Here is a 26047-nt window from a genome sequence, read left to right on the forward strand (position 1 = left end):
TGGCTTGGGGAATACATTTCAAGTATTTAATTGAAGTGTATTTTATTTGTGTTAGTTCTTTTTTATTGTAGTTTAAATTGGAAGATTATTGTGATCTTGAAATATTAAAATACAATATATTTTATTATTTTTTGTTGATCAAAAATTAAGCGTCACACTCGCGGAACAATGTTAAAAACAACCCCGCTCACGCCTCACAGACACAGACAGCTCACAGCTCACAGTCGTGTGTAAAGACACAGCCCTGATTTTCAGACGCTGTGCGCACAGGGGTCAGGAGCAGGAGGATGTAACTGTCGCCCGTCCCTCCTGACGCGCTAATAAGCTCATCTGTAGATGTATTATGAAAATCCATAGAGGAAATCGCCACAGAAATCTATTTGATGTAGTGACAAGTATATTATATCTGTGATAGATCTGCTCTCGTCTCCGCGATGACGTTTCACGTGTAACACATCAGACACGTCGCTCAAAAGTAGAGCCACAAGCGAGTGAAAATGAGCCAAAACAAAGGTCTTTGGAGAGCTTTTAACAAAGGGGAAAAGGACAACTGAGGAGCCAGAAGAGGAGCCCACGACCTCCAAGAAAAAGGAAGCTAAATTTAAGAGACAACACCAGGAGTCCTACTTAAATATGGGTTTGTCGCTACAGGTGATTCCCGTGCAGAGTCCACTCTGTGTAATATGCGGGAAAAGCAAATCAGGCAATGAAACCTTCAAAACTACTTTGGCACATGGAGACTAAGCACCTGGGATTAAAAGATACGACTTTAGAGTTTTTTGAAAGAAACTGCAGAGCAGACTAGACATAATCACACTGCGGGCGTCATTGTCTCTCATCACTGCTCGATGGGACCACCTCATCGCAAAGACACAAGTGCAGGGCTCCCTCTGATGCAGCGGTTTGGTAAGTTGTATTTTTTATGCACTTAACTTATTTTTGCCATATTTATCTGCCACGTGTAGAAAATAAAACCTATATTATTCTGTTACATTATTATTATAATTATATACAATGTTATCTTCATTTTAGATGTCAAAAAGTATTTGCGGCTCCCAGTGTATTTTCCGTGGAAACTGGGTCCAAATGGCACTTTGTGTGTTAAAGGTTGCCGACCCCTGTAGCGTGATGGAAATTAGGTGATGGGTGTGTGTTAAAAATAATAAATAAATACAATAAGTTCATTATTGAAATGCATAAGGTTAAAAATTTAAATAATTTCAGTGAGGTAGTATGTGTCTTATAAAAAAATATATATATATTTTTCAATAAACAAGGGTTCGGTGAATGTGCATATGAAACCGGTTCAGTACCTCCAACAAGGTTAAGAACCAGTGATCTATACTCTGAAAAAGTGTTTGTGTTTTCATGTAATGTAACAATAATAAAATTGTGATGTTTCTCCTCACAATAATCGCAACACAAAAATTTGATATTGTCGCATTCCTAATGAAAACCAAAATACATACTTTGGAGGAGGGTTTCCTTTGCTCTAGATTGAGAAAATCCATTTGAATGTAAAAAAAAAAAAGATCAAATACAACACTTCAAAGGAGCAGTGACTATATTGCCTGGGTTTGTTTTCCATAAAAGTACATGTTGTTGTTGTTATTGTGTCTTACAGGCAGAGTGGCTCCTCCGGCCGTCGGGCAGTGGCTGGGTGGAGGGTGTACTCAGCCAGCAGTTGGTGTCTGTGTCGAAGACTTTGATCTTGTTGCAGTATATCTCATTATTGGAGTGAAAAGGACCAAAGCGATCGGCTCTGCCCCCGAATACAAACATCTTTGTCCCGATGATGGTGGCTGAGTGGAAGTCTCTCCACCGTGCCGGAGTGCCCTTTGGAGAAAGAGACGGTGTATTAAGGTCTGGACACTTGTAACAATACATCAAACTTATATAGTACTTTTTTGCAGAAAAATAACAATTTCACTGGAGAAAGTGGACATCAAACACCATTATACTGGGCTCTACAAAGAACAATGCACTGATTCACTAGACCTGACACAACAATTATAGTTCAATAAATGAAAGCTGGAACAATATTTTTGGAAGCTCAATACTTATCCACTAGTACAAAGAAAACCCAATAAGACAAGATTTGAGCTGTAATTATACATGACCGGCTCATTAAAAATTATAAATAAGTAGCCTTTCACTCATTTATTTATAGAAGCTCAGTATAGTTCATTTAGAAAAGTGTTTACTGGGATATTCCTAATTTAGAGTTATTTTATTGTGTGGCATAGCATAGTTTTGTTTGGGCCTATTTTTCACATCACCTTGTATAACCCCAATTACTAAATAATCTATTCTCACCATCAGGCTTAATAAGACAGCCTCTCTCATTTAATGTTTTAGGCAAATGCTGCCATCTAGTGACCATTGTTTACAACTATGGAGTATAATAAAGCTGAGCCATGCAAAGCTGAGATCAAGGGGAAACACAAATACAGGAAAAACTACAGGGAAATGAAATCCACTTCTATGTGGAATATAAATACCCAGTAGAACAAAGCTGGGTTCAAGCTTCTTTGCATTTAGCTCTAAAGCCATGAAAGGCCTTTCACGTGCTACTCAGTCTTGTATGAGCTTCTGTTTTACTCACATCGTACATCGAATAGAATGAAATGAATGAAAAATGCATAGGATTTGCAAAAATTTGTAAATGATATAAAAATCACATGACAATAAAAGCATAATGCAGAAGTAATCAATGCTAATTAATATTCTTAATTGTCTTGTTGATCAATAACTGTTTCATTGTTTGATTTTCTTGAATTACCTATTTTATGAAGCCCTATGAGGCGACTGCTGTTGTGATTTTAGCCTCTACAAACATGAATTGAATAGTAGTAAAGTAGGTCTTCCATCTTGACGTCTTTATGGCTGAAATGAATGTCACAAATACATTTTACAAGACTTGGTTTACGAGCTGGTGGACTGTGCACAAACAGAAATGGTATTTCTTCAGTGAGAGGGGGGTATAATCCTGTGTGGGCCTTTGGACTTGGCTAACTCCCAGAGAGTAGCATTACATTCTGGGCTTTGTACACAGCCAGCTCAGAGGGGACTTGTACAGCAATATTGTCAACAACAATAGTCATAAATGGTTTAGTCACCACAAAACAGTCTGCATTTACTTATTTAGCATATTGTAGTACTGGTAGTCAAAATCCCTTTACACACATGAACACTCACTCTAGCCCCAGCCTGCTCATTTGCCTGCAGACTTTGGTGTTCTTATGTAAAATACTGATGTACCACTTGACAAACAAAAGGACAGAGCAGAGACAAAGCTGGACAGCAGCACCTGGAGATGACCCATGTGTGCTGTCTATAAAGAGCAATAATGCACTCTGAGAAATAGTTGAAACTCACTCGGGCATTGATCAAAGTCCACACCATGGTAACAGTGTCCAGCTTGTGGATGTCATTGGAGAAGCAGTCAGCCTGTGGCCCAGCAGAAGAGATTAGTTTAAACATATTTACCACCACAAAAGCTACCCTATGAAATGCATAGTACCACACTCACCAGCTGCTCGTAGCCTCCAAATATATACATAGCTTTGCCCAGTACACAGGCAGAGTGGCCATCCCGAGCTCCAGGGACTGTGCCCGAAATCTTGGGGGTGAACCATCGGTGGGTATCTGCACAACACAAACACAAGCAAGAGTATTTGCAAGCAACACAGACTGCTTTTATTTTTAATCAGGCTCTGGTTAAGGCTAAGCCATTTTGGAAAATACAGTATCATAAGTTTGACATTTGAGGTTGAATTAAGTTAATTTAGTTCATATTCTGGATGTCAAGAATGAAATTTCAGGACATGTTAGGAAATGTCAGAACTACACGGTTGTCAAGTTTAAACTCATGATTAAATCACAGGATACAGTATGTTTAGTCTAGGTTTGATTCAGTGCATTTCCTGACTAAATTAGCCCTGGCTTTAGTTAGACCAGTTCCATATTCAGCTCTAGTTTAGAGCTTGTCTAAGCACATATAAATACTAGTATGAGTATGTGTACTTAAAACATCCAAGACCTCCTAAGATGATACTTGAGGTGAATGGTTTATGCTCGACTGTTTTGGGAATCACTATCTTGAGTGTTCTCCATCTAAACCCTGATGCCCACATTGAAATCTTCAAAGACATTTTTCTACAAACAGGTGACTTTCCAGGACAAATGAGAAATGACAGTTAGGGCTTGTGTTTTAGAAGCACCTATACTTACTTATTGTAAGCATCTGTGGGTATCTTGAAAATCATTATATAAGTGTTATGTTTTACTTACTGACATCAAAGGCGTAGAGCACGTTGCATGCCCCCTCTGTGTCATTGCGCCCGCCCCAGAGGTAGATGGCGTCATCAAGCAGCACTGCTGTGTGGCCGTAGCGCATGTACGGTACTTCACGCACACGCTCATTTCCCGCGCTGCGCACCGGCGGCAACTTCATCCAACGCAGAGACACTGGAAAAATAAGTTATACACAATTACATAAGGAATAAATTAGGAAAAAAGGTGGGTCCATAAAATATTTGTGATTTTAGATGCACTTTAATATATTAAATTGCTCTAGCTTATATAAAATATTAGCACAATTCATGATAGAAATGGCAAGAATTCCCTCTCTGAATATTATTTTATTTCACATCCAAATATCCATTTAAATTCACATAGCAGCTGTTTCAAGGACAACATTTATTTTGTAGGTGCACTTTCCAAGTCCGGAGAGTAGGCTAATTGTTTTCCAGGTTTTCTGCCTGAGGACACTGCACAACTGAGCCACAAAATTGCTATTTGATGATGCTATTAGAATGGATAACTAATGAATCAATGGCTCAAAATATATTTATGATATATGAAACACTTTTAGTCTAATTTCAGTGCCCAGATGATTACATAACCCTCATTAGCAAAGCTAGAACAGAAATGAACGTTATTGCAGTAAAATGGGGTGCACTGGAAATTGTAATGAAACTAAATGAATAATTCTTTTTACACAGTTCAAAGCAGCAGAAACCTTTTAAAATCAATACATAAAAGCTAATATGCAGGTTAGATTTAATGTAGGGTTTTATTAGGTTAATTCAAAGCTTGTCTATGGGCTTAATAAAAGAAGAAAAAATGGGATGAGGAAGAGGAGGATGAGGGGGATGAGGAGGATGATGAACTACATGGTTGATCACAATTTGGTGCATTATTCATTCACTCCATACCCGGTGATGTTAAGCTACTGTTGTAGCTACAGTTGCCCTGGGGTAGCCTTGACAGAAGAAGGCTGCCAATCTAGGCCACTGGCCCCTCCGACCACCATCAACACTCATGCACATGAAGTGAGGCACCTGATTTTCCCAGTAGTCTCCCATCCAAGTACTAATCAGGCCCAGCCTTGTTTAGCTTCTGAGATCTGATGGCTTTGACAAGGGGCCTGATCTCAGGCAAATAGTTATGTAGAATACAATACAATAAGAAAAAGATTTCCCTCATATTGCTGTGAAATTACAGATTATACTTTTTTAAAATGTTAATATTAGAATTGATGTTTTGGAGAGATTCAAAATTAGAATATTGAGTATATGGAAAATAATAATAATACATGGACCTAAACCAAGACATTTACAGGCACATTTTAGCACATTCCTGATGCATTATTGAGATCTTAATTATTGGCAATATCACCCATTCCTAAACTGGACACAGTAGAAACAAAGCTAATGTGGAAACTCTGCATGTCAATCAGTACTGGCATTGTTAACAAAGTATAATTACATCTGGGTGATACCTAAAGGTAAGCAGTAACCTGAGAAGCAGGTGGCTGACTACACAGAGGAAAAGTAGGACAAATGGAAAGAAGGCAGTTTTTTAGAACTTTACCCAAATCTAACAACACCTGTATGGATGAGAAATATGGAGCAACTGAAAAACTGACACAGACATCTGGACAAGCCACAGTGGAAAAACTGAATTTTAAATTAAAACACAATTTACCCTTTGCAACAATTCAATTAAAGCATTTGAGGCTGCAGGAGTGACGTAGAGGCAACAATTTTCGCACAAAAAAAAAAAAGAAGAGTATGCAAAGAATTAAAAGAAAACAACGTTTAACAAAGCTATTTAAACAGCACACAGCATACTTGCATACATAGAGTGTATAACATTTCTACGCAATTTTCAAAATTAGTTTTTAGAAACATCAGCTTCATATGTTATTTTGTGTTCATTGAAGCAAGTTTAAAACAATAATACTCAAATAAAAGCACATTTGAAGGCTGAGGGTTATTGTAAACTAAGTGAGTTAACAATAATTACACAACATTCCAGTGGCCTAAGCTCAAATATGAAATGAGATGACTGGTGGAGAGTCTGCCGCCTGCTTGTCATTTTTTCAAGGTATTTTAGCAATAAATCATATGCAATTGAATAAATGCAAGAGAGATCAGTTAAATTCTACGATGTTGAACATTTCAGGTAAAGCAATACAACTTTAATGGAGACAAGCAGGTAGCAGATCCTCCACCAAAAACATTACATAGAGGGTGCCACATTAATTGTTGTTTTATCTTGCCTTGATAATTGATTTTTGTGCGTGAGTATGTTTATCTTTGTCAACTGCCTTCTACAGTAATCTGGCATATTTACACCTGTCTTTCTTGCAGGCATTCATTACTATGCCACTACTGAATTAATAATGAAATATAGTACCTACCTGTGTTAAAAACATGAACATCAATCTGCCTGAGTGTCTCATAGTCCTCCCCGGAGCAGTAACCTCCAAAAGAGTATACTTTGTGCCCCACAGCCACTGCAGCATGGTTCACTCTCCTGGGCCCTCCTTCAAGATGCACAGACCAGCGCAACATCCCCGGCCCCAAACGCCTCCGCGAAGCACAGCCCTTAGACCATCACTCAGCATCGGTCAGCCACAAGAAGCCTGCCAAGCCTTCTTCATAACCTGCAAAAGCAAGAGTAGTTTTAAGTCTTTTAAGAGGACAGCATTGGGGTGAACTGGGAGGAGCAAATGAAAAAGGGGGAACGGTTTATCCTCGTGCTAAGAGATCTGTAGCTCTTCTGTCACTGACAAGCTCCCAAGTCCCTGTATTATCTGAGGGAGTATTTTAAGAGGCGATTAGAACTGGGCATACCACTTCTCTTTATTGTAGTTCACTTGCACTCCATACACTCACTGCCAACTTTATATTGATCTTTATATAAGACTTGAACAGCTTCTAGGTATATCTCAAAACTTAAAAACTGAAACACTCAAAATACTTGTTTGACTTTGCATATTTGAACCATAGCGCAAGGGGTGACAATGGATAAATTCTTGTAAACTGTTTGCATTCAGATTGTTTTCAAATTGGATCAAGTAGTTATTTACTTAACCACTTGATCCTATTTGAAAACAAGATAACCAGACGCAGACAAACAAAACTGAACCTAAACTTGTCCTTCACCATATTCGATGCTTTCCCCTAAAATCACCCGTGTCCTTGATTATCCTGGCATCTGCACCCTCACTATCTTACTGACCTTTCACGTTTGTTTGCTTTTAAAAATAGTTCATCCTGAGAACATTAACAAACATTTCTATTTCCAGGCCAAATGTCCCTGAGGAGAAGAGGCTTGGCTATGGCTACATAGTCAGAGCTTTAAGATTAAAACTTTTGTTTATTTGAAGTGTTCAATTTAACGTTCTATCAAAAATAAAAATAGCAAGTGCTTTTACATTAAAAAATAAAATTGCTTAGGTGCAGTGGGTCTGTCGAGACAGGCATTATGATCCTACAGCAGAACAAGGAAGGCATACAAAAAAAAAAAGCGTACAGATACTATTATGCTTGTCTGTATCTTTATTTAATGTTTATCTTTAAGCACGTCTCTGTACAAATATTTAAAATATTTCAAGAATCTCAATTGTCAAAAGTATGTCATAGTCACTGAACTAACTTACCTGTGCAATTCCTGAACAAGAACTTGCATCAGCAATCAGTGTTAAATGTTTTTCAAATCATTTACTTATTAAAATAACAGTGAAACTGACAGGGAAGTGAATAAACGAAGAGTTAAGTAAGTCTAACTACCCCTTACAGTCAACACTGTACTCCATAATTAGTCAGTAAACAAACTCAGAAGCTTTAACTTCAAGTTGGTTCCTAGACACAACTTGGAAAATGAGGGTAACGTGAAAAGTACACAGAGGTAACCTACGAGGACCCGGGGCTGTGTATCACTGCACGGACTCAGCTGGCCTTGGAGACCAGTCTGCTGATCAGGTTTATCAAAACCCGGTGACATTGACCCATAACGCGATAGCAGCACAGTAGTAAACGCCTTGGGCAGTGGCTAGCAGAGGCTAGCTCACAAATGATACGATATCAGGTTTGTTTGATAGTGCACAAATGATCCAAATACGCGTTATCGCTAAGTGAACATGAAAAACAAGAACCAGAAAGCTGACTGTAGTGTGATCGCAAATAACTACCCAGGGTGTTAAGATGTTGAGGCTAGGCTAAGGCTAATCATTTTTGAGCAGCCTAATTTAACTCTGATCTAGTCTTCTCACGAGATCTTAAAACAATAAGCAGCAAAACCCAAGCATGACAAAAATATGAGGCTACTGGAAGGTGTTACTTTGGTATCGTAGAAAGTAAACCATGATAAATGGCTCATTTTACTACCTTTAGCCTTGAGCAGTGGATGTAGTTGACTGGCGTTTAGGCAGACAGGGCTACAACAGGGTTGCCACATCTGAGCTGCCGTTTCCCGCGGTGAAGGGCGATACTACATTTTACACTGCGGCACAACAGCAGAGGAAAACTATCCAATCTGGCAACGTGAGGGACGGTTTCTGTTTTCCTTTTTAGGTTAGACAATGATTATCATTGTTCTAAGGCTAAAAATGATTATATGTATTAATCACAATAAAAAAACATATACCGGTATACGTAAATGTAAGGTTTTGTTGTGTAATATTGCATGACTTACAACGGCCACTGACTCGTTGATTTCTATTTGTGGACTAAATGAGGAGCTGACATTAAGTAGCCTGGCATCGTGCGGAGACAAGGTACTTCTTCTAAATATTTGTCAGCATCAGGTTCAATTGATTATTCGATCATACTGATACGGTCGTTATTGTTGATTTCAGAATGTGCAATGTGACTACAACGTAAAAACAGTAGGTGGCACTGTCACATAAGTGAACTGTCCAGACTAAGGTCAGCGCCAGTTGCCAGTGTAACCGGTCCAGCCCCTTTCACGTGCTCTGTGATGTGCTCTGGGTATGTAAACATGACATACATTCAGTACAGGTTCAGATGGTTTACTGTTTAACAAATAGAAAAATCACAGACAGTTGTGAGTCTAACTATGGTTCTAAATATAGACTATGCATTTGATTATATTATAATTCAAATACCAAGAAAATACCATGGAGGATCAATTACAAAATAAATAAATAAATAATAAAACACTGACCAGCAAAAAAAAAAAAAAAAAAAAAAAAAAAAAGTTGTGACTTACCCATAGACTGTAGGGTTTTACTTCAGAGAAAGTTGCATAGTAGCTTTAAGGGCACGTTGCTTGGCGACACCAAAACAAACTCTCACAGCATCAGAGGTGATCAAACAATAACAGCAAAATAACTTGCTTGCTTGGTTTAATTTTATATATATATATATATATATATATATATATATATATATATATATATATATATATATATATATATATATATATATATATATATATATATATATATATAAGTGTTTATATAATATATAGGCCTAGTGATTGAAAAACAATGAATGTTACCTGTAACCTGTTACACTGGATACAACAACACCAAGGTCAAGCCTTCAAAAAACAGGCCAACAACAACAACAGGTCAAATGCTTTTCAAAGGACAATATGCATCATCTAAGTAAATAGTAGCTACAGTTTAAGGTCGACCAGTTATCCTATTGTTGCATCTATATAATAACATCAACGACAACTTACAAGTTACAGTTTATTGTTAAAAGACTATGTCTCGCTGTGTTCCGGGGTCTGTTCCTCGTGTGTCTGTTCTCCGGCACGATCCCACTGCTGAGCGGCACAGGGGCTTTGACCTGCCCCGTGTCCGGCCTGTGCCGGTGCACCCCTCCTTAGACGACCTGGTGGTCCCGGGCTCCCCCAGGAGCGCCATGTGCACACAGTCCACAGCAGCTCAGAGGCCCTGAGCTCAAACGCTCCTCCAGCCTCAACCTCCCAGTAACATGGATTAAAGGTGCGCGCCCCCGGCACGAGCAGAGGGCTCACGAGGACACGTACACCTCACGTAATCTTGTGACGTCAGACAAATGTAAAAAATGAACGTTCAGTCCAGAAAAAAAGACCCAGTCTTTTTTTTAATAGTGTTATCTGTTAATAGAAATCTGTTAATAGATTTAGTAGGTTATATAGGCTCGTCATTTAACACTTGTTTTGTGTTCAGATATGTCGCTATTTGCCTTTCATTCTCGTTGGGTGTTGGCTTAGACAGTGGATCACTCCATATATCAGTCATGTTTTAATTGCAGGCTACGTCGGTGCTTTTTAGGCCACTAATGCAAGATCAGGCTAGTGCCACACATTAGATGTTTGTTTCTTTTAAAACACTGCGTGTCGAAACGCTTTGGCTTCTGTCCATGTTCTAAATAAAGGACATTTATTCTCACGAGGTAACAGACCTATTTTTACTGCATTTTGCACAAGTAGACTATATTCACCTTTTTAAAAATTGCAAGTCCCTTTTTACTATTAGATGCTATTAGATAGGCCTACATGTTTCTGTTGTTCTTAAAACTTTATTAAAGACTGGGTCTCGCTGTGTTCCTCGGGCCGTGCTGCAGTGTCTGCTCCACTGCTGAGCGGCGCGGGGGCTTTGACCTGCTCCGTGTCCGACCTGGGCCGGTGCAACCCTCCTTAAACGACCTGGTGGTCCCGGGCTCCCCCAGAAGTACACCCGATCGACACAGTCCACAGCAGCTCAGAGCTCCTAAACTCAAACGCTCCTCCAGCCTCAGCCTCCCAGTGGAATGGATTAAAGGCGCGCGCCACGGCCCCCGGCGACGAGCAGAGGGCTCACGAGGACATTTTACCTGGGTGACGTCATTGAAGACAGCAGACTGAGCACTTGTAGCGATGCACTGGTTTGAAAGCTTATGCTCTGATCTTGATGAAAATAAAAGTTGCCTTTACATTAGGCTAAAGATGAACATGCACAGAAAGGTAGGAGAGATTCTTAGTATGTCTAAAAAGGTGAGGAGTGGCTTAATCATAATAAACTTTGTCCAAATGTTTGGGTCTGCCTGAATCAGAGTGGTTAGAACAGATCTGGATATGACACATCTGCTGCGGATCAGCCTGTATCACAGGTCCTGTCCGTTTGGGAGGGGCTTTGATTGATTCATTCTGAGGAGGGATTCAGCTCCCGACCAGCTGCGTCTGAGGCACAATGGTGAGTTTGTGTCTGGATCAGCTCAGAGTGACAGCTGCTTATGTCTGTCCTCCACTGTGAAATAGACCATCTATCTCCATTGAACACTGTAAGTCTGATAATATCACGATCCGCTAGGCTATATGTAGGAGTGGATTCAGCTGCTTTATGTCACCACTGTTTTTTCCATCTTAAGCACAACAAAGTTATAAAATGCATTTTGACAGACCTGGCAGTGGCTCTCAAAGACTGTCTGAGAAAGTCCTTTTTTTTAGAAGGTAAACCAAGGACACAATTCACTATGTACCTTTTCTGGAGGGTCCGCCACCTGCTTTGCCTGGAATGTTCCACAGTATGGGATTAATTTAGGCTCTAAATCTACAAGGAGGTAGCACCACCAGGCCAAGATACATTTCAGATCTGTGGAGATGCAAGTACGCTTACAGTAAACCATAAAATATCTATAATTTAACAAATGTAAAATAGATTTACATAAGTTCAATGCCATTTCAAGTATCACCGGGCCAATATTGGTGACAATAAATGTCTGCTTAAGACATCCAGTTGGTCTCCAGCCTTTTACTTCCATCCTTTCTTGGTGAAAACGTCTATACAATAGTGCTGAACAAGACTCCATGGAGACAACACATGGCAGACTCCCCTCCAAGAAGTTATATAGTGCACCTTTAAATTACCATTTTAACTTCTGAACAAAATGTATGGCTATGTTTCTGTGTTTGTTGGATCAAGTCAAATCCCATCACTGCCAGTACAGCAAGTAGGTAGGTCTAAAATGCAAGCCCAGCATCCACCTGTCATTCACACCCACTGCATCACCCATAGCCTCTGAGCTGCTCCTGACACTTTTGCTTAGTGTTGCGTTTTATAGTTTATAGGCAGCACATGTGGTGTCTGTCTGCTGTTATGCCTGAGTAGGAGAACAGGAGTTGCCCAACTGTAGCATAGCTCTGCAAGGCAACAACAACTGCGAAAACCAACTGTTGTTTGGTATTTTAGGGTAGGCCCGGTGATGGCAGTGCTCAGAAATGTTTTGTGGCAAAGAAAAATACAGCTTTGACTTAAAATGGCTCAGTTGGTCAACCCAATCCTTAACTAGTCCATATAAAACCACAAGTGGTTGAATTATGGGGAGAACAGCAGTGGTATGCAATAAGCTAAACAGAATAATGAAAGTACGTTGTCCAGAAGTGAAAATGCAAGGCGAAGTTAGGGACCAAAAAAATACATATCCTTTCTTTGGGTCATCTGAACACACCACATTTCACTTTTGTATTCTATTGTGTATTGCGAGAACTGTGATAAGTGTGGAAAAAATATGAAATCAAGTATTTTCAAAACATATACAATGATTTCTTCACATTGTAATGATCTGATATTTTGTGTTTAGTTCAAAGTTGTCACCTTTTGTGTTCTTGCAGCTGTTTATGTTTGTTGTTAATGCGACTGCTTTTGTATGTGACACTTGGTTGCTATGCCGACGAGGTGACGTGAAGGTCCTATTGGTCAGTAAAACTTTTATTGCCATTGTCAGTGAACACAACTTCACAAACTAGGAACTTTCTTCGGTGATAAAGTACAACATAAAACACTGAATAATAATAATATAAAAAAAATATATAGCTATTATAAATACAAATAAGGACATACATAAAGTAAAAAAAGATATGCTTAAAAATAAAATAGTCATAGAGGTAGATATACTGTATACAATAACATCAGAATAACAGTGCAAACACGATTTATTAAGGTGACCGGTATTATAAAGTGTCCAGTTTAGTGCAGATATTATAAAGTGTTGGATTTTTTTCAAAGACTGGCTCTAATGAGTTGAGACTGCTGTGGTTTGGTGTGGGTTACGGCCTACAGTAGCCCTTGTGCTCAGAAAATAAACAACCAGAGGAAATTTGGTGTGTTTCCTTACATCAGAACGCTACAATATACTGCTTAGTTATAGGCCTTTGGAATAGGTCACTTTTGGATTCTATTTCTGCCATACTGTTATTTCCGTCAATCTATTTCACAGCGGCGCATTGGCTGTATTGAACTATTCCATATATTTCTGGAAGTTCTCGGAGTCACAGAGATCTGACTTCCGCTGCGTGGTTTAGCAGCCCAGAATGATGTCATCGAACATGATCTAAGTTTGTGGCCAGAATATTGAATCATACATTTTCCTTTAATTTAGGCTTATTAAATGAACAGAGCTCCTCTTGGTGAATATGAACCTCAGGCTATTTTCTCACTCATGGTTCATTTGAATTTCTTCGAATTAGTGTGAAATTAGTATTTTCTAGCAGCTATTTAAATGGGTTTGCCGTTTCCATTTGCCAATTAGCCATCAAGCCATACTTTATTGCAGTTATGTGATGACTCAGGAAAGCTCATTATTGTATAACTTGAATCATAAAACATACCTGGAACAGAACGATGACTTACTGGAAAAGCTGCTATATATTAATAAAAGTATATGTTTAAATTTTAGGAGCGTTTTATTACATCTGAAAACCTATTCCCACTGTGCAGCACTTGTTTAGTGTTTGTGGTGAGTTTGTTTGTTTCGTTAAATAGATCCAGCTAGGCAAAGGAATGCTACTGGTTTCATTTAAACAACATTACTGCAGGTGTGAAAGTAGTATTCATGGGCTCGTGTGTTAGCAAAATAAATAAGGGAGTTAAGATACAGTTTATTGTCTCCTTAGTGAAATCTGTGCTCTGTATTTGACCCACTTTCAATGCTGTCAGAGGCAATCCATCTCCAAATCGAATCAAAAAATGAGCTTGGTCATGACTGCCTTAGCTTGAGGATTTTACCTATTGTGCATGTATCCACATTTTAGCGTGCTTTTTGTATCAGTCCCAAGTCTGAATATATTGTTAGGAAAGAATGGTGAATTGAAGTTATCCTTAAACTGAATTATAATGCAAACATCATCATTCAGAGCTTGATGGGGATGGGAGGAAGCGGAGCTAGTACAGTAGATTCTTTTTGGTGCAAAGAGCGTAAACAGTGTCAACTGCAGAAAGTTTGTAGAAATTCATGTACAAAGGCGAACCATGGATTTTTAGATGTCCAAATGTGCTCGATAATTACCATGAGTGACTGCAACAGAAGCAACAACTGGTACAACTGCACTAATTTCTTCCAAACATGTTAACTTAATTATGTGGCTTACTTTCTATTTCTGCCCATGGGACCCCTCCCTTATGCATGCATTTGTTGAGTAGATCACAGCTTGTTCACTCTGCACCTGCTCTAAGCCCAACTGTTGTCCAACGCCACATGCTAAGACTAAATATATATAAATATTTAATAGCTCCTTTTATAAAACGCCTTTTGTACAGGATAAAAATGTTCTTCAGTAAAACAGCTGTGTAGGTTTTATTTGATTTACATACAAAATAAGATTGTTTCATCATCATGCCAACTAGGAAATCCAACAGATCCTGGACTGTGTGGGTAGTATTACCAAAGGTTTTGCAAAATTTTAGCTACAATACACTATCATATCGTAGGTATGGAGTCATATGAATTGTCACAACACTAAAATGTCACACTTGCTTTCTTTCTTTATTCTTCACTTGTCAGGGACCATGTACAAATTCATTAATCTTAGCGAAGAAAAGATGATTTGCACCAGATTGAGCTACTGCTACTTTCCATCTGCAGTCCAAACTAAGCAAACTAAGGAAAAACCAAGGAAAAAACATTACACTAGATACAGATTTTGATACCACAATGATGGAACACATAGACAATAGAATGTGATGCAACACAGGGAAAATAAGTGTTGTCCTAACGGAGTCCTAGAGTTATAAAGAGAGACAGGAGAAGTTTATTTACCACCCATCTGCGACCCAGTGACTTGAATACTCGACCCTGCACGTTAGTATTGGCCATTCAAGCCTAACAGTGCTTCTACACAAGGAGTTTAAAGAGGAGCTAAGTCTTTAAGTACAGCGCGGAGACAAGCTGGCCGAGATAAAACGAGATAAAATGAGAAGTGCATAGCAGGACGTGAAACGAGTGAGACTGATAATGTTAAAGAAGGACAAACTCTGTAATAGTAGGATGACGCCATAACCACAGACAAATGTCAACAATGAACTGCACGTGTCCTCGCTAAGACTATGCAGGGGATGGAAAATTCCACAACAGTAATGGTAGTTTCTTTTGTTGTTCAATGTGGCCATATACTTCATGACACATAGATCAAAACCATTGTCGAAATGTCCAACTTTGTCCTACTTATGCGATTCTTTTCAGCATCTATACCTGCTCAAATGAACATCTTGTTTCAATATTAGTTTTAGTATCAATTACTTTTTAACAACCCTCTTGTGGCAATTACTAAAACAAGCATTAGGGTTGAGGAGAAATATAATAGATTTTAATGACATGTTTAAATAGATAAGAACACATTGTACTAACCCCTTTAAATATTATTCAGTGTTTGTAGATGTGGACAAAATAGTTTATATAATTACCGGTTTAGTGTAATTATGCATCACTTTGTGTAGTATCCAAATGATCTCATCGACTCAAACACAAATCTGTCAGGTAGGTCCATTGTTATATAAACCCTGTGGGGCCACCTTGTAAGCCAAAAGAACAATCTACTATTAAATCTTTTGAGGTGAAGTGTAACAATCTCTTTATTCAGCGATAAAACCCAGTGCTGACCTCTTTGCTTTTAAACAACATCTGTAAAAGTTTTGCTGCGTATTTATTGGTATTTCTTGTTTACCTCAATTATAAAAATGACAGACTAAGGATTACCTCAACTCATCTATATAAGACTTATGTGCAGTTCAAAAAGTGACTCAGGATTGGCATGCCTAGACTTTTCCATTTGCCCAAAGCATTTACACCGAAATTTCTGCACGTTCTCTTTGTGACGTGAAAGTTAGCATGCAGATCTATCAAACTTCAGGACTTGTGTATGTTTAAATGTAAATACGTACCGTCATCTCACCTCGTGTTTGATTCTGTTTTATGTGTTTTTTCTTGGCAACGCTCACCAATACAAATGTCAAACCTCAAAGTCACGCTATGTGGTGAACTGGGGCTTCTTGTTCTTGATTAAAGTGAGTCTAAGTGATTAATGCATCAAACTATGCAGCTCCTAAATGAAGACATCAAGGCACTAAAAGTCTGGCTGCGGAATGACATCATAGGTCAAAGGTTAAGCTGATCCCCCGTGCTCGCTGCAGCTGTGGATAGAGTAGCCCACCAAAAATGTGAAGTTAAAAGTGCACTGTGTAGCTTTTCTGGTAGGGGGTACACATCTGCGGTACTTCATGGACACAGGTGTTTTTATTGTTTGAAAATACATAGAAAAAAATGCGTTCTTACTGTGAATGGGCTTGCCTCTCCGCATATCTGACCTGTAACTTTCGCCTCATGGTACTACCTGATGAGATAAATGCCAGAGACGACAAGAACAAATATATTCATCAACCTCACAACTATCTTTTATAATGCAGGAACGCAAAATACAGATTAATAATACCAAATTTCAAGCACAAAACTAGTCAAAATGATAGAAAATAATGTTTTTAATAATAGTAATGTTTTTTTTGGACTTGTTTCTTTCCTTACTTAGATTGATTTGTTACTCACATTGGGGTTGGGAAAGGTGCAGCTTTTTCCTGTTATTCAACCTTTGATATGGGAAAATTGCTTCCTGCTGCCGGGGAACGGTTGCCATGTGAACAGATGATGTCACATGATTGAGCGACTTCATCCTGTCATTTAGACCCACCATCGAGTCACCTCTGGGAGAAATAACGATCAAGACTACAAACATTACAATGTATTTTAGGAAGACCGCATAATCTTTCAATCTTTGGACTCACTAGTAGCATTAGATCATTCTCAAGTATATAAAACATAATAAATGAGTTGTTTCTTGTCTAAAGAGAGTCTACAGCAGCCAACAAAAATGTATGAATTCCCGGTTGACCCCAGTTCATAGCCAAGACCAAATCCCTTTGACTTGGATGCATTTAGAAACACTGGACAAATGAGGGATTACACCGACTTTGTGAATTTGAATCTTTAGTACTTTCTCCCCTGGTACTTGTAATGTGGGATGTCACGATGTAAAACTTTAGTGTTATGATTTCTGCGAGACGAGCAGTTGACGCCACCGAGCACACTCACAGTAAGAAAGAATACTGAATTGGATTTTCGTGCAATAAAGAATCCTGTCATTAACAAAAGAAAAGAACATTTTTTAAAGTGAATATGTTTTCCCCACATTACACACACAATGCCTGCAATTGAATAAATGCAAGATTAAAGTGGGAAATGCTGTACTTTGGGACATTTCAAAAGCAGTGACATCTCCATGGAAACAAACAGGTAGCAGATTTGCACCAGAAGACTTACATATTGCACCTTTAAAAGCGCATCTGTCATATTTCAGTAGACTCATTTGACATATTTCAGTCAGTATTTCCATTGACAAAACCCTGCTGGAAAACATGGCTAATTTAGCATTGTATTAGACTTTGCATGAGAGAATGCTTTATAATAGACCTTTATAATATCTGTGTTCAATGAATACAATTATTACCACGCCAAAACATATTTCAAAAGATTAAATAAAGTCCACAAAGCCTTGTAAGAACAATGATGTCACTGCGAAAGAAACCCGTGCGTTCTGCATCGCTTCAGTCAATGCAATGTGACAATCTTGGCAAATTGCCTCCCAAAACACTGATTTCTGAGTCAGATTGGGTTTTATAGCATGTGATGTCATACAGACTTGCTCAGGCTCTTCGTAGTGATAAGAGCGGACATGTTTTGGAGCAAACAGGACTCCCAGGTTGATGAGCTGCAGGTGTGTGTCAGACTATAACTATGCATTACACCGGCTCAATTATCACCACAGGCTGTCGGCAAACATTCATAATTATTTCTTTTCATTTTATTGACTAAATAGTAAAATATTTGTGTACGAGGCAGTTTGCAAGTACGTTTGAGGCACAGGGCCAAAAGTTGTACCTTAACGTAAAAGTATTTCAAGTTTACCTTACTTAGATTTTATGTACATTATATATGAAGAACAAAAGATGATCCAAGTGTGATTTAAGTTGGATAACTTTCAAAACTAAAACAACAAATACTAAACTTTTATTGTTACTGGACAAATGCGAGATAGATTACAGTAGTTTCTACTAGTATGGCTTCTTCATACTGTATCTTTATGTGATTTCCAACGGGGTAATCCTTCCTCAGTTTTATGATTTCTGTAATTTATCTGGTCTAATAAAAATTTGAATATACTACAAGCGTATCAAATATGCAGCACTATCTGAGAGGTATAAAGTTTATAGCCACGAGTTTATTGAAAGGGGATCTCCCAAAAACATTAGTCGTAGAAGTTTATTGCATTTGGTTGCTGAGGTTATTTTCACTGCGTATTGTTCTAACATGCTCATGAAGTGTGACTTTACAGATGGTATTTCTTTGTGTACAAGGTTCCACAGTATGGTATTAAATGTATCAATCTCCATGATGTCATCAGGCTAAGTTGCAATACATGTCAGATCTATGGAGAGGTGATCCCACTCATAGTAAGAATGCATGTTTTTCAAGGCATTTCTGAGCAAAAAACATCAAAAAGTAATGAAATAAATGCAAGAAGAGATAAGTTCGGTGCCATACTCTGGAACATGGAGTAAAATCTACTTGGAGACATCAACCAGCGGACAAAGTTACACAGTGTCTCTTTAATAACAGCATGAGATATCTTACATCTTGAAATAAAACATATGGTTTCGCTTTTATGATGTTACTTGAGTAAATGTACTAGCTCCTACCCACATCTGAGGAAATGTGTTCAAATGTACGGCATGTCCCAATCCAAACTGTTGACAAATTGAACTCCACAGAGCCCTCATGTGGATATTATGTCATGAATACTTCTTTTGTAATGTGTTTATATTTCAATCTGGCCATAAACTTGACTCCAGTGACTGAGGAGCCCAGGGGCAACCGTCTGAGTACTGAGAGGTCACAGTCAAGATGTAGGTTCAGACATGCGCGCAACAACAAAGGAATTCTGTAATTTTAGATCCATAGATAGGGTTTACTATGCATGATGTAAGATCCCATGGCGTTTATGTCTTTTACTGGCGTCATGCCCAGCTGTCTGCAGTCTATTGTTGTGCAGAATGAACAGCGCAGCTCCTCATGTCAGGCCAATGTCATTCTGAATTTTAAAAAAAGAACAACAAAAGGAAAATCTTGTCGCTTTTGGTTAATTGGAGCTACAGTAGAAATACACCTTCTTGTCGCAAAATGGCAAGTTTTTTATTAGCAACTTCTTTTCTTCCCATAAGAGTAATAGATAGCACCAAACCCATAATATTACCATACTTTTATGATGAGTTTATGTTAGAAAAAGATTGCTAATATCTTAATTTTAAATATATCCAGGTCCAAATGTAAAACCAAATGGATAACAATCAACATATCTATCATCATGTTATTCTAATGTCTATTATATTTGTGGTTTTCAGATTGTAATATATAGTGGTGTAATACTGAGGGACAAGAATCAGTTTTCCCTTTTGATTACACTGATTTTGCCCTGCTCCAAAAGGTAAATACCCCCAAATTTTGAACCTGATCATTTCTATTTTTGACTAAACCTGAGACCTCTCTATATTACAACATACATCTGCATTTTAACCATATTCATTTTAACTGTCCCCCATCTGTATTAAATATAACTGGCCTATAGAACGTCATCTGAAACCCAGAAATGATATGATACAACACAGTACAACTGGCAGCGACTTTTGAAAGTTGTGGTGTAATTTCTTTCTTTCTATTTCAAAACTAAATCCACAAAAATCCCGCAAAACCCATGATTTTTTCCAGTTTGAACTCTAGAGGCCCCGTCGTATGAATAACCACTTCGACACCTCCTTTTGTCCAGACTGCACAGGTGTGAGAACTGTCATTTATCATTTCGGACCCTCGTAATTTCTTTGATGCAAACCACAAAATGGGTCCATCTTATCTGTAGTGAAACTCAAACCAGCGGGCCTATCATACCTCTGCGATGACATCGTCCGAGTGGAAAAGTACAGACCCCCTCCAGCTTTTTCATGCATCTTCCCCTAACACTACAGCCATCCTTCAGCTTTCATGCAGGCCGTACTGTGACATCACCCTTTGAAAAGAGGCTCACAAGTCATATTTACAGACTTCAGTAAAACAGGGGATATCTAACAAGCACGGGGCCTGTGGTAACAACACATCAGGTTTTCATTATCGTCTTGGGCGGCCCTGGTATCAAGCGTGAGGCCAGACACGGCTTGTTTTTACATTAATCCTCAAAGATGCAAATAAAGAGAGAGAAATCAAAGGTGCTTTTTTGATCTAGGGTTGACTGAGGCTTGCGTCCTAATTATTTCAACGGGATGTGGGCAGCAACATTCAAGCGTGGCACATTAAACGCAATGCAGAGCAGAAAGGAGGATTTCCAGAATAAACAACATAAGGAAGGTGTTACAGTAGCTTGATCAGGCTCTGCGGGCGGAGGTAAGGCACCTGGTTCAAATCTGATCTCATGGTAACGCTAAGCAAACACTATTTTTTGAAACAAAGCTTAGAGACCAAAGCTGGGATGGTTTTCATATCAGTTTCGTTCACATTACGTCACAACATTTTGAACTGCTTATTGTTTAGAATGGAGGTGCAGGCCTTGTCACAGTCAGACTTTGGTAGAATTTGGATTTTAACTGTCAAAATCCAGATGTTGTAAACTGATTTATGGCTAATATTTTTGTAATTATGGGATTATCCACAAAAAAACTAAGCAAAACAGACACTCTTACATCACTAATATTATAATGGTCATCAAATTTGAACATAACCTATTATGCAAACAATATTGTGCACATTGTACTTAAGGAATAATCCACCTAAATCAGGCATGCCCAAACTCTGGTCCGGGGGCCAAATACGGCTTTTGGACCATTTTTTCTTGGGCCTCGAGCTTCCAGGTGAATTGGCCTATATCACCTTAAACAGTACTTTTTACGGTACATTTCTGAAAATCTACTTTAACAAGCCCATATCAAATATTTAATGTCTCCCACTGAGGATACAAGCATGAATAAAGGTTTAGTGGTTCAGTCTAACTTGTAATAATAACGCAGATTTGAAGCACTCAATGTATTGGTGACGAGTCCTCAATTGGCCCTCAGCTTTGTCTATGTTTTTATATGTGGCCCTTAATGAGAAAAGTTTGGACACCCCTGACCTAAATTAATTCCCTTACGCACAAAGTTGGTAGAAGCTGAAGTTGAACATTTTTCCGGGATTGTTTCAGCCACATGTAGTAAAAACAAAACAAAAATTAATGGTTACTATCCAATGCAATTTGCTTCATCTATTCCAATTATAGAAAGAAAAAAAATATTGTAAGTAGCAATTATAAAGATATATATCTGTCCTTTCCTGCTTACGTATAATAAAATATAGTAAATTACAACCCATCATGACATAACGTTTTCACAGGCTCCAATTATCACACTTCTGAGATTTCAGCTCAGTCACGCCATAGAGCAACCGCTGCGCACATAAACTGCACATTCAGTCACCAATATGAGGAAATGGCATTTTAAACTTGGCCCGGACCTCTTGAACTCCACCCTTTGAGTCGACAGTGGATTTATCTCTCCTTTCAAGCTGCAACACATTAAAACTCTTCCTCAGATGACTTCACCGTGAAACCAGATCTGTTCCCAGTGCTCAGTTAACCATGTTGAGTCCACGGCTACTACATATAACAGTAAGGCTCAAAACAGAGGGCCATGTATGGTTTCCTTCTTAGAGAATGTTATGTAAGTAAATGAAGCTAGTGACTAATTCATTTTGGCTAACTTTCTATAAGGCCTTATATTTCATAGTTAATCAAAAGAGAGATGGAAAGCAGTAGCAGATTTGTGGATAGAGGCCACGTTAAAATTAACTGCTCCTTTCTTATTATATATGTTGCACTATAAGGTCATGGTTAAACTGTAGTATTCAAAAATGATATTCTCATTTTGACATAAACATGGCTAAATATGAAATGTTTAAAGATGCAATGTATAACTTTTCTGGTGAAGGGCCTACTACCTGCTTGTCTCCTTGTTTGATGTGGTACGGCATTAAACTTATCTATCTCGCTGGAGGCAAGCAGGTAACACCACCAGCTCAGATCTGTGGAGAGGTGATCACATGCCTTCACAGTCAGAAGGCATGTTTTCAAATGCATGTTAGGTAGAAGCAGACCCCCCACCGAGTTACAGTACAGTATAATAATCATCATTACTGTTTTTCGATTGTCTATTTAGATTAAAATGTAAAACTATGTCTGAAAGTGGGAGTATATTTTAAACAGTGTGTGAAGTGCATCTGTAAAAAAACTAATTTACTGAAAAACATTGGGGACAATAAACTAAACCAGTTAACTGACTCATTTGTTCCCCAGGTTATTGCATAGCGGTGTTAGAGGGGAAAAAGCACACGTAAAACAATAAAACTAAAACCTGACCAGCTTTTTTGTCTTTCACTTTTCACTTTCTTATCCTGGAGTTTAGATTTTTGTCTAAACTTGGATGTGTTTGTAGATTGACCAAAAATTGCGTTGCTTACATTTTTGATGATGTAAACGGGATAAATAATGTGAACACTATGTTTGTGTCACTGAACGTGTTTTGATGTAGTGGCACAGGCTCAGGACCAGGTGTCAGGGTCAGTCCCAGGGTCTTGAAAGTGAAGAGTGAAAGTTCCTTTTTTGGAAGAGCTTTGCCAACGGAAGCAGTCTCCTTTCTCTTCTCTGGAAATATTTTCTCTGTGCACTGCCCTGTGTAGTAATCCCTGTTCCCTCGACAAACGCACGGCACCCCAACATACCGATCATTCAGGCCAACATGTGCTGTGCTGAAGCCCAGCCACCTCACAGGGCTGTGGGGTCATCATCTGCTTGACTGGGCCCCCCTCCTCTACATGTGTTGTCCCAAATGCTCTGTGTTTAAAAGGATGGACCAAGACCTCAGCTGTAACTTATGTGACAACTGTGCTTCACTAAAGGCAAAAGTCAAGTCCAAAGCTGTGACCCTCACTTTCACTCCTGCACAGTCAGAACTCACATGGGCCTCTGAGGCTGGAAGAAGATCCTCTAAAACAAGCTCTTTTTGTTTGGTGATTTGAGCGGAGGGACAGCTCCTGAGGGCTGGTGTGTTCCTAAGGTAAGGTAGGGCCGTGTGGGTGTGAGTCGAGTGCTGCAGCCGGAGGATATTACCTCATGGCGGATAAGCCTTGAGTGAAGAGGTCTGACAGGGTCTATGCGGTGACTTCATTACTGCATGTCTCTTATCTGAAACTTCACAGGGGGGAAGTTTTGACAGTCAGCCTTTACAGCCCTCTCCACTTTGTCAGTCCTGACAGACAGAAAGAGAGAGAATAGTTTAGAGCAGAGAGCGGGTGACTTCATCCACTCACTTAACCAGCCCTCTGCTTTTCCCCTCCTTTTTTTTTCTACTTTTTTTTCTGCTCAGCGCAGTCAGGCAGCATGCCAGCGGTGTTGCTCCTGCTGCGGTCCCTGGTTATCAGGCTGCTCAGTAGCAGACTGGCAGGCTCAGTGGCACAGTTCCTCAGGAGAGTCCTCTCTTCAGGCGCTGCTCATCTGGGCTCAGCACTTCGCCACGTCTGGGAGCGGCTCCGCTCACAGGAGTCTAAAGAGGCCATCCTAGGCTGTGTGCTGTGCATTCTCAACATGCACAAGAAGGTGGAGAGCTAAGTTCCAGCCCACTTTCACTTGTGCTTTCACTCGCTGCTCAACAGACTGACACAAGAAGGAGTGGAGAGAGGACTCAGTGAGGGATGTGAATGACTTTGTCTTGTGGATCATTTGGACTACAGAATCTGGACTATATTGTGTTTGGGACCAGGCCATGTCTGAGAGCATAGTGAGGAAGGTTCAGCCCTTCACCATAGGGACCAGGCTGTCTGTCCCAGCTGTGTCAAAGTGTCAGGACTTTGCACCAGATTATCTGCAGAGCCCGAGTTTGGATAACTGCACACTGCCGCACAACTTGAACTCTCTTTACCTCAGCCGCTCCCCGGTCTGTGGAAATGGACCCCGCGTGTCCCCGGTACAGACTCAGTCTGCCGTGGGACAGGAGCCGGACATGGCAGCAGAGGACCATCTGAACCAGAACATCTGCTCAGCCGCTGCAGTCGCCCGCTCCATCAAGAAGATCACCATCTCTGGGACCAGGGACAGACCTGAGAACAGGACAGTGAATAAGGCCGCGTGTGTGTTTGTGACAGGGATCACAGAAAATAACAACAACAACAACAACAGCAGCTCCACTACACAAACTTTACCCAGGATAGTGGGTGTAAGCTGTGAGAATAAACCAAAGTCTCAATTCAAGGTAAGGTTAACATTTTAATTAACAATATGTCATTTAATGGAAGCAAGGATAGGAGATTTGTTATTGTGATATTTGCTTCATAAAATAAAAAAATAGCAATTTTTTGGAGCTGAATTTATTATTGCCAATAATAACCCAGCATTTTATGAATTCAGTATGTTTAAAGCTAATTAATTTACAATACTACTGAGTGTAGTCAGGCTATTTTCATTTTTACACACAATGCATTATAATTAACATATTACATAGCCTATTATACAGCATCATGTAAGCTCAGTGTAGAGATCCATATCATTTCCTCTACTTAGATAACAAAACATTACCATGTCTGAAGTTTATAATGTAATGTTTATGAATGGTTTTAGGTGCTGCTGAGAAAAGAAAGCTCCGATGAACAGACAGTGGCACAAATTGAGTCCCACGTGAGCGAAGAGCAGCCCAGTAAGCAGCAGCAGGTAAGAGAGACATAGATGCCTCCATAATAACATTAACTTTATTTGCACAAATCAATAAACTTTTAGCATATTACAGTAGCGTGCTTACATTTGTTTATGACTAAAAACATGATTGAGTTACACGGTTGGTTAAAAACAAGTCCCTATTTTTTCCTTTTCTAAAATCCCAAACAATTTTTTAAGCCGTGCCACATATTGAAGGATATTGTTAAAAGTCAGTGAACTGTTGAATTTGGCCAGACCTCCTCCGTTGAAGTCATCATTGTGGATAAAGCAGCTCTATAACAGCGAGCGGAGCAGACCATGCAGAGGCAAGGCCCACTGGAAAACATGAGGTCAGGGAAGATGTTAACAAAAGAAAAAAGCCAAGGGTAAGACTGCTAATACAAACACCCTGACACAGCAGTGGCCTTATTTCACCTTTTAAAACTTTTAAAACGACCCCTCTCATCACTACTTTATTTATTTTAAAGCCAAAACAATGCCTAGTTATCCTGTTCTTTTTCTGGATCGCAAATGGCACGGCTGATAAAATTGTAGGAGAACGCTGGAATGAGAAGGATGTAGTTTTTAATGCCAAATTCCTTTCAAGGTGATGTTTACCTGTAAGAGCAGACATTCAAGAATCTGTGGAGGCTCATTTCCTCTGTGCTCAGATGTT

General features: G+C 39.2%; 3 protein-coding genes across 4 annotated transcripts in view; 2 read left to right on the forward strand and 1 right to left on the reverse strand.

Annotated features, from left to right (window-relative positions):
* Positions 1-8768, reverse strand: part of klhdc3 (kelch domain containing 3) — a 31348-nt gene extending 22580 nt beyond the window's left edge. Inside the window, exons 1-6 of the mRNA XM_033979925.2 lie at positions 8682-8768; positions 6710-6955; positions 4294-4470; positions 3533-3648; positions 3379-3450; positions 1623-1836 (exon numbers count right to left, since the gene is read on the reverse strand). Of these exons, the coding sequence (XP_033835816.1) occupies positions 1623-1836; positions 3379-3450; positions 3533-3648; positions 4294-4470; positions 6710-6863 (733 nt within the window). The 5' untranslated portion in view covers positions 6864-6955; positions 8682-8768. The remainder of the gene's footprint in view (positions 1-1622; positions 1837-3378; positions 3451-3532; positions 3649-4293; positions 4471-6709; positions 6956-8681) is intronic.
* A 15291-nt stretch (positions 8769-24059) lies between these two features.
* LOC129456840 (protein myomixer-like) lies at positions 24060-24301 on the forward strand. Its single transcript, XM_055227269.1, has one exon. The coding sequence runs from the start codon at positions 24064-24066 to the stop codon at positions 24289-24291; it is 228 nt and encodes a 75-aa protein (XP_055083244.1). The 5' UTR covers positions 24060-24063; the 3' UTR covers positions 24292-24301.
* A 33-nt stretch (positions 24302-24334) lies between these two features.
* The window catches only part of LOC117382198 (uncharacterized), a 36480-nt gene continuing 34767 nt past the window's right edge, over positions 24335-26047 (forward strand). For both annotated transcript variants that reach the window (XM_055227267.1, XM_055227268.1), the window contains exons 1-2: positions 24335-24931; positions 25297-25386. In XM_055227267.1, coding sequence (XP_055083242.1) covers positions 24446-24931; positions 25297-25386 — 576 coding nt within the window. In that variant the 5' untranslated portion in view covers positions 24335-24445. The remainder of the gene's footprint in view (positions 24932-25296; positions 25387-26047) is intronic.

The sequence above is a fragment of the Periophthalmus magnuspinnatus genome, chromosome 15 (genome assembly GCF_009829125.3).
Source record: "Periophthalmus magnuspinnatus isolate fPerMag1 chromosome 15, fPerMag1.2.pri, whole genome shotgun sequence".
NCBI lineage: Eukaryota > Metazoa > Chordata > Actinopteri > Gobiiformes > Gobiidae > Periophthalmus > Periophthalmus magnuspinnatus.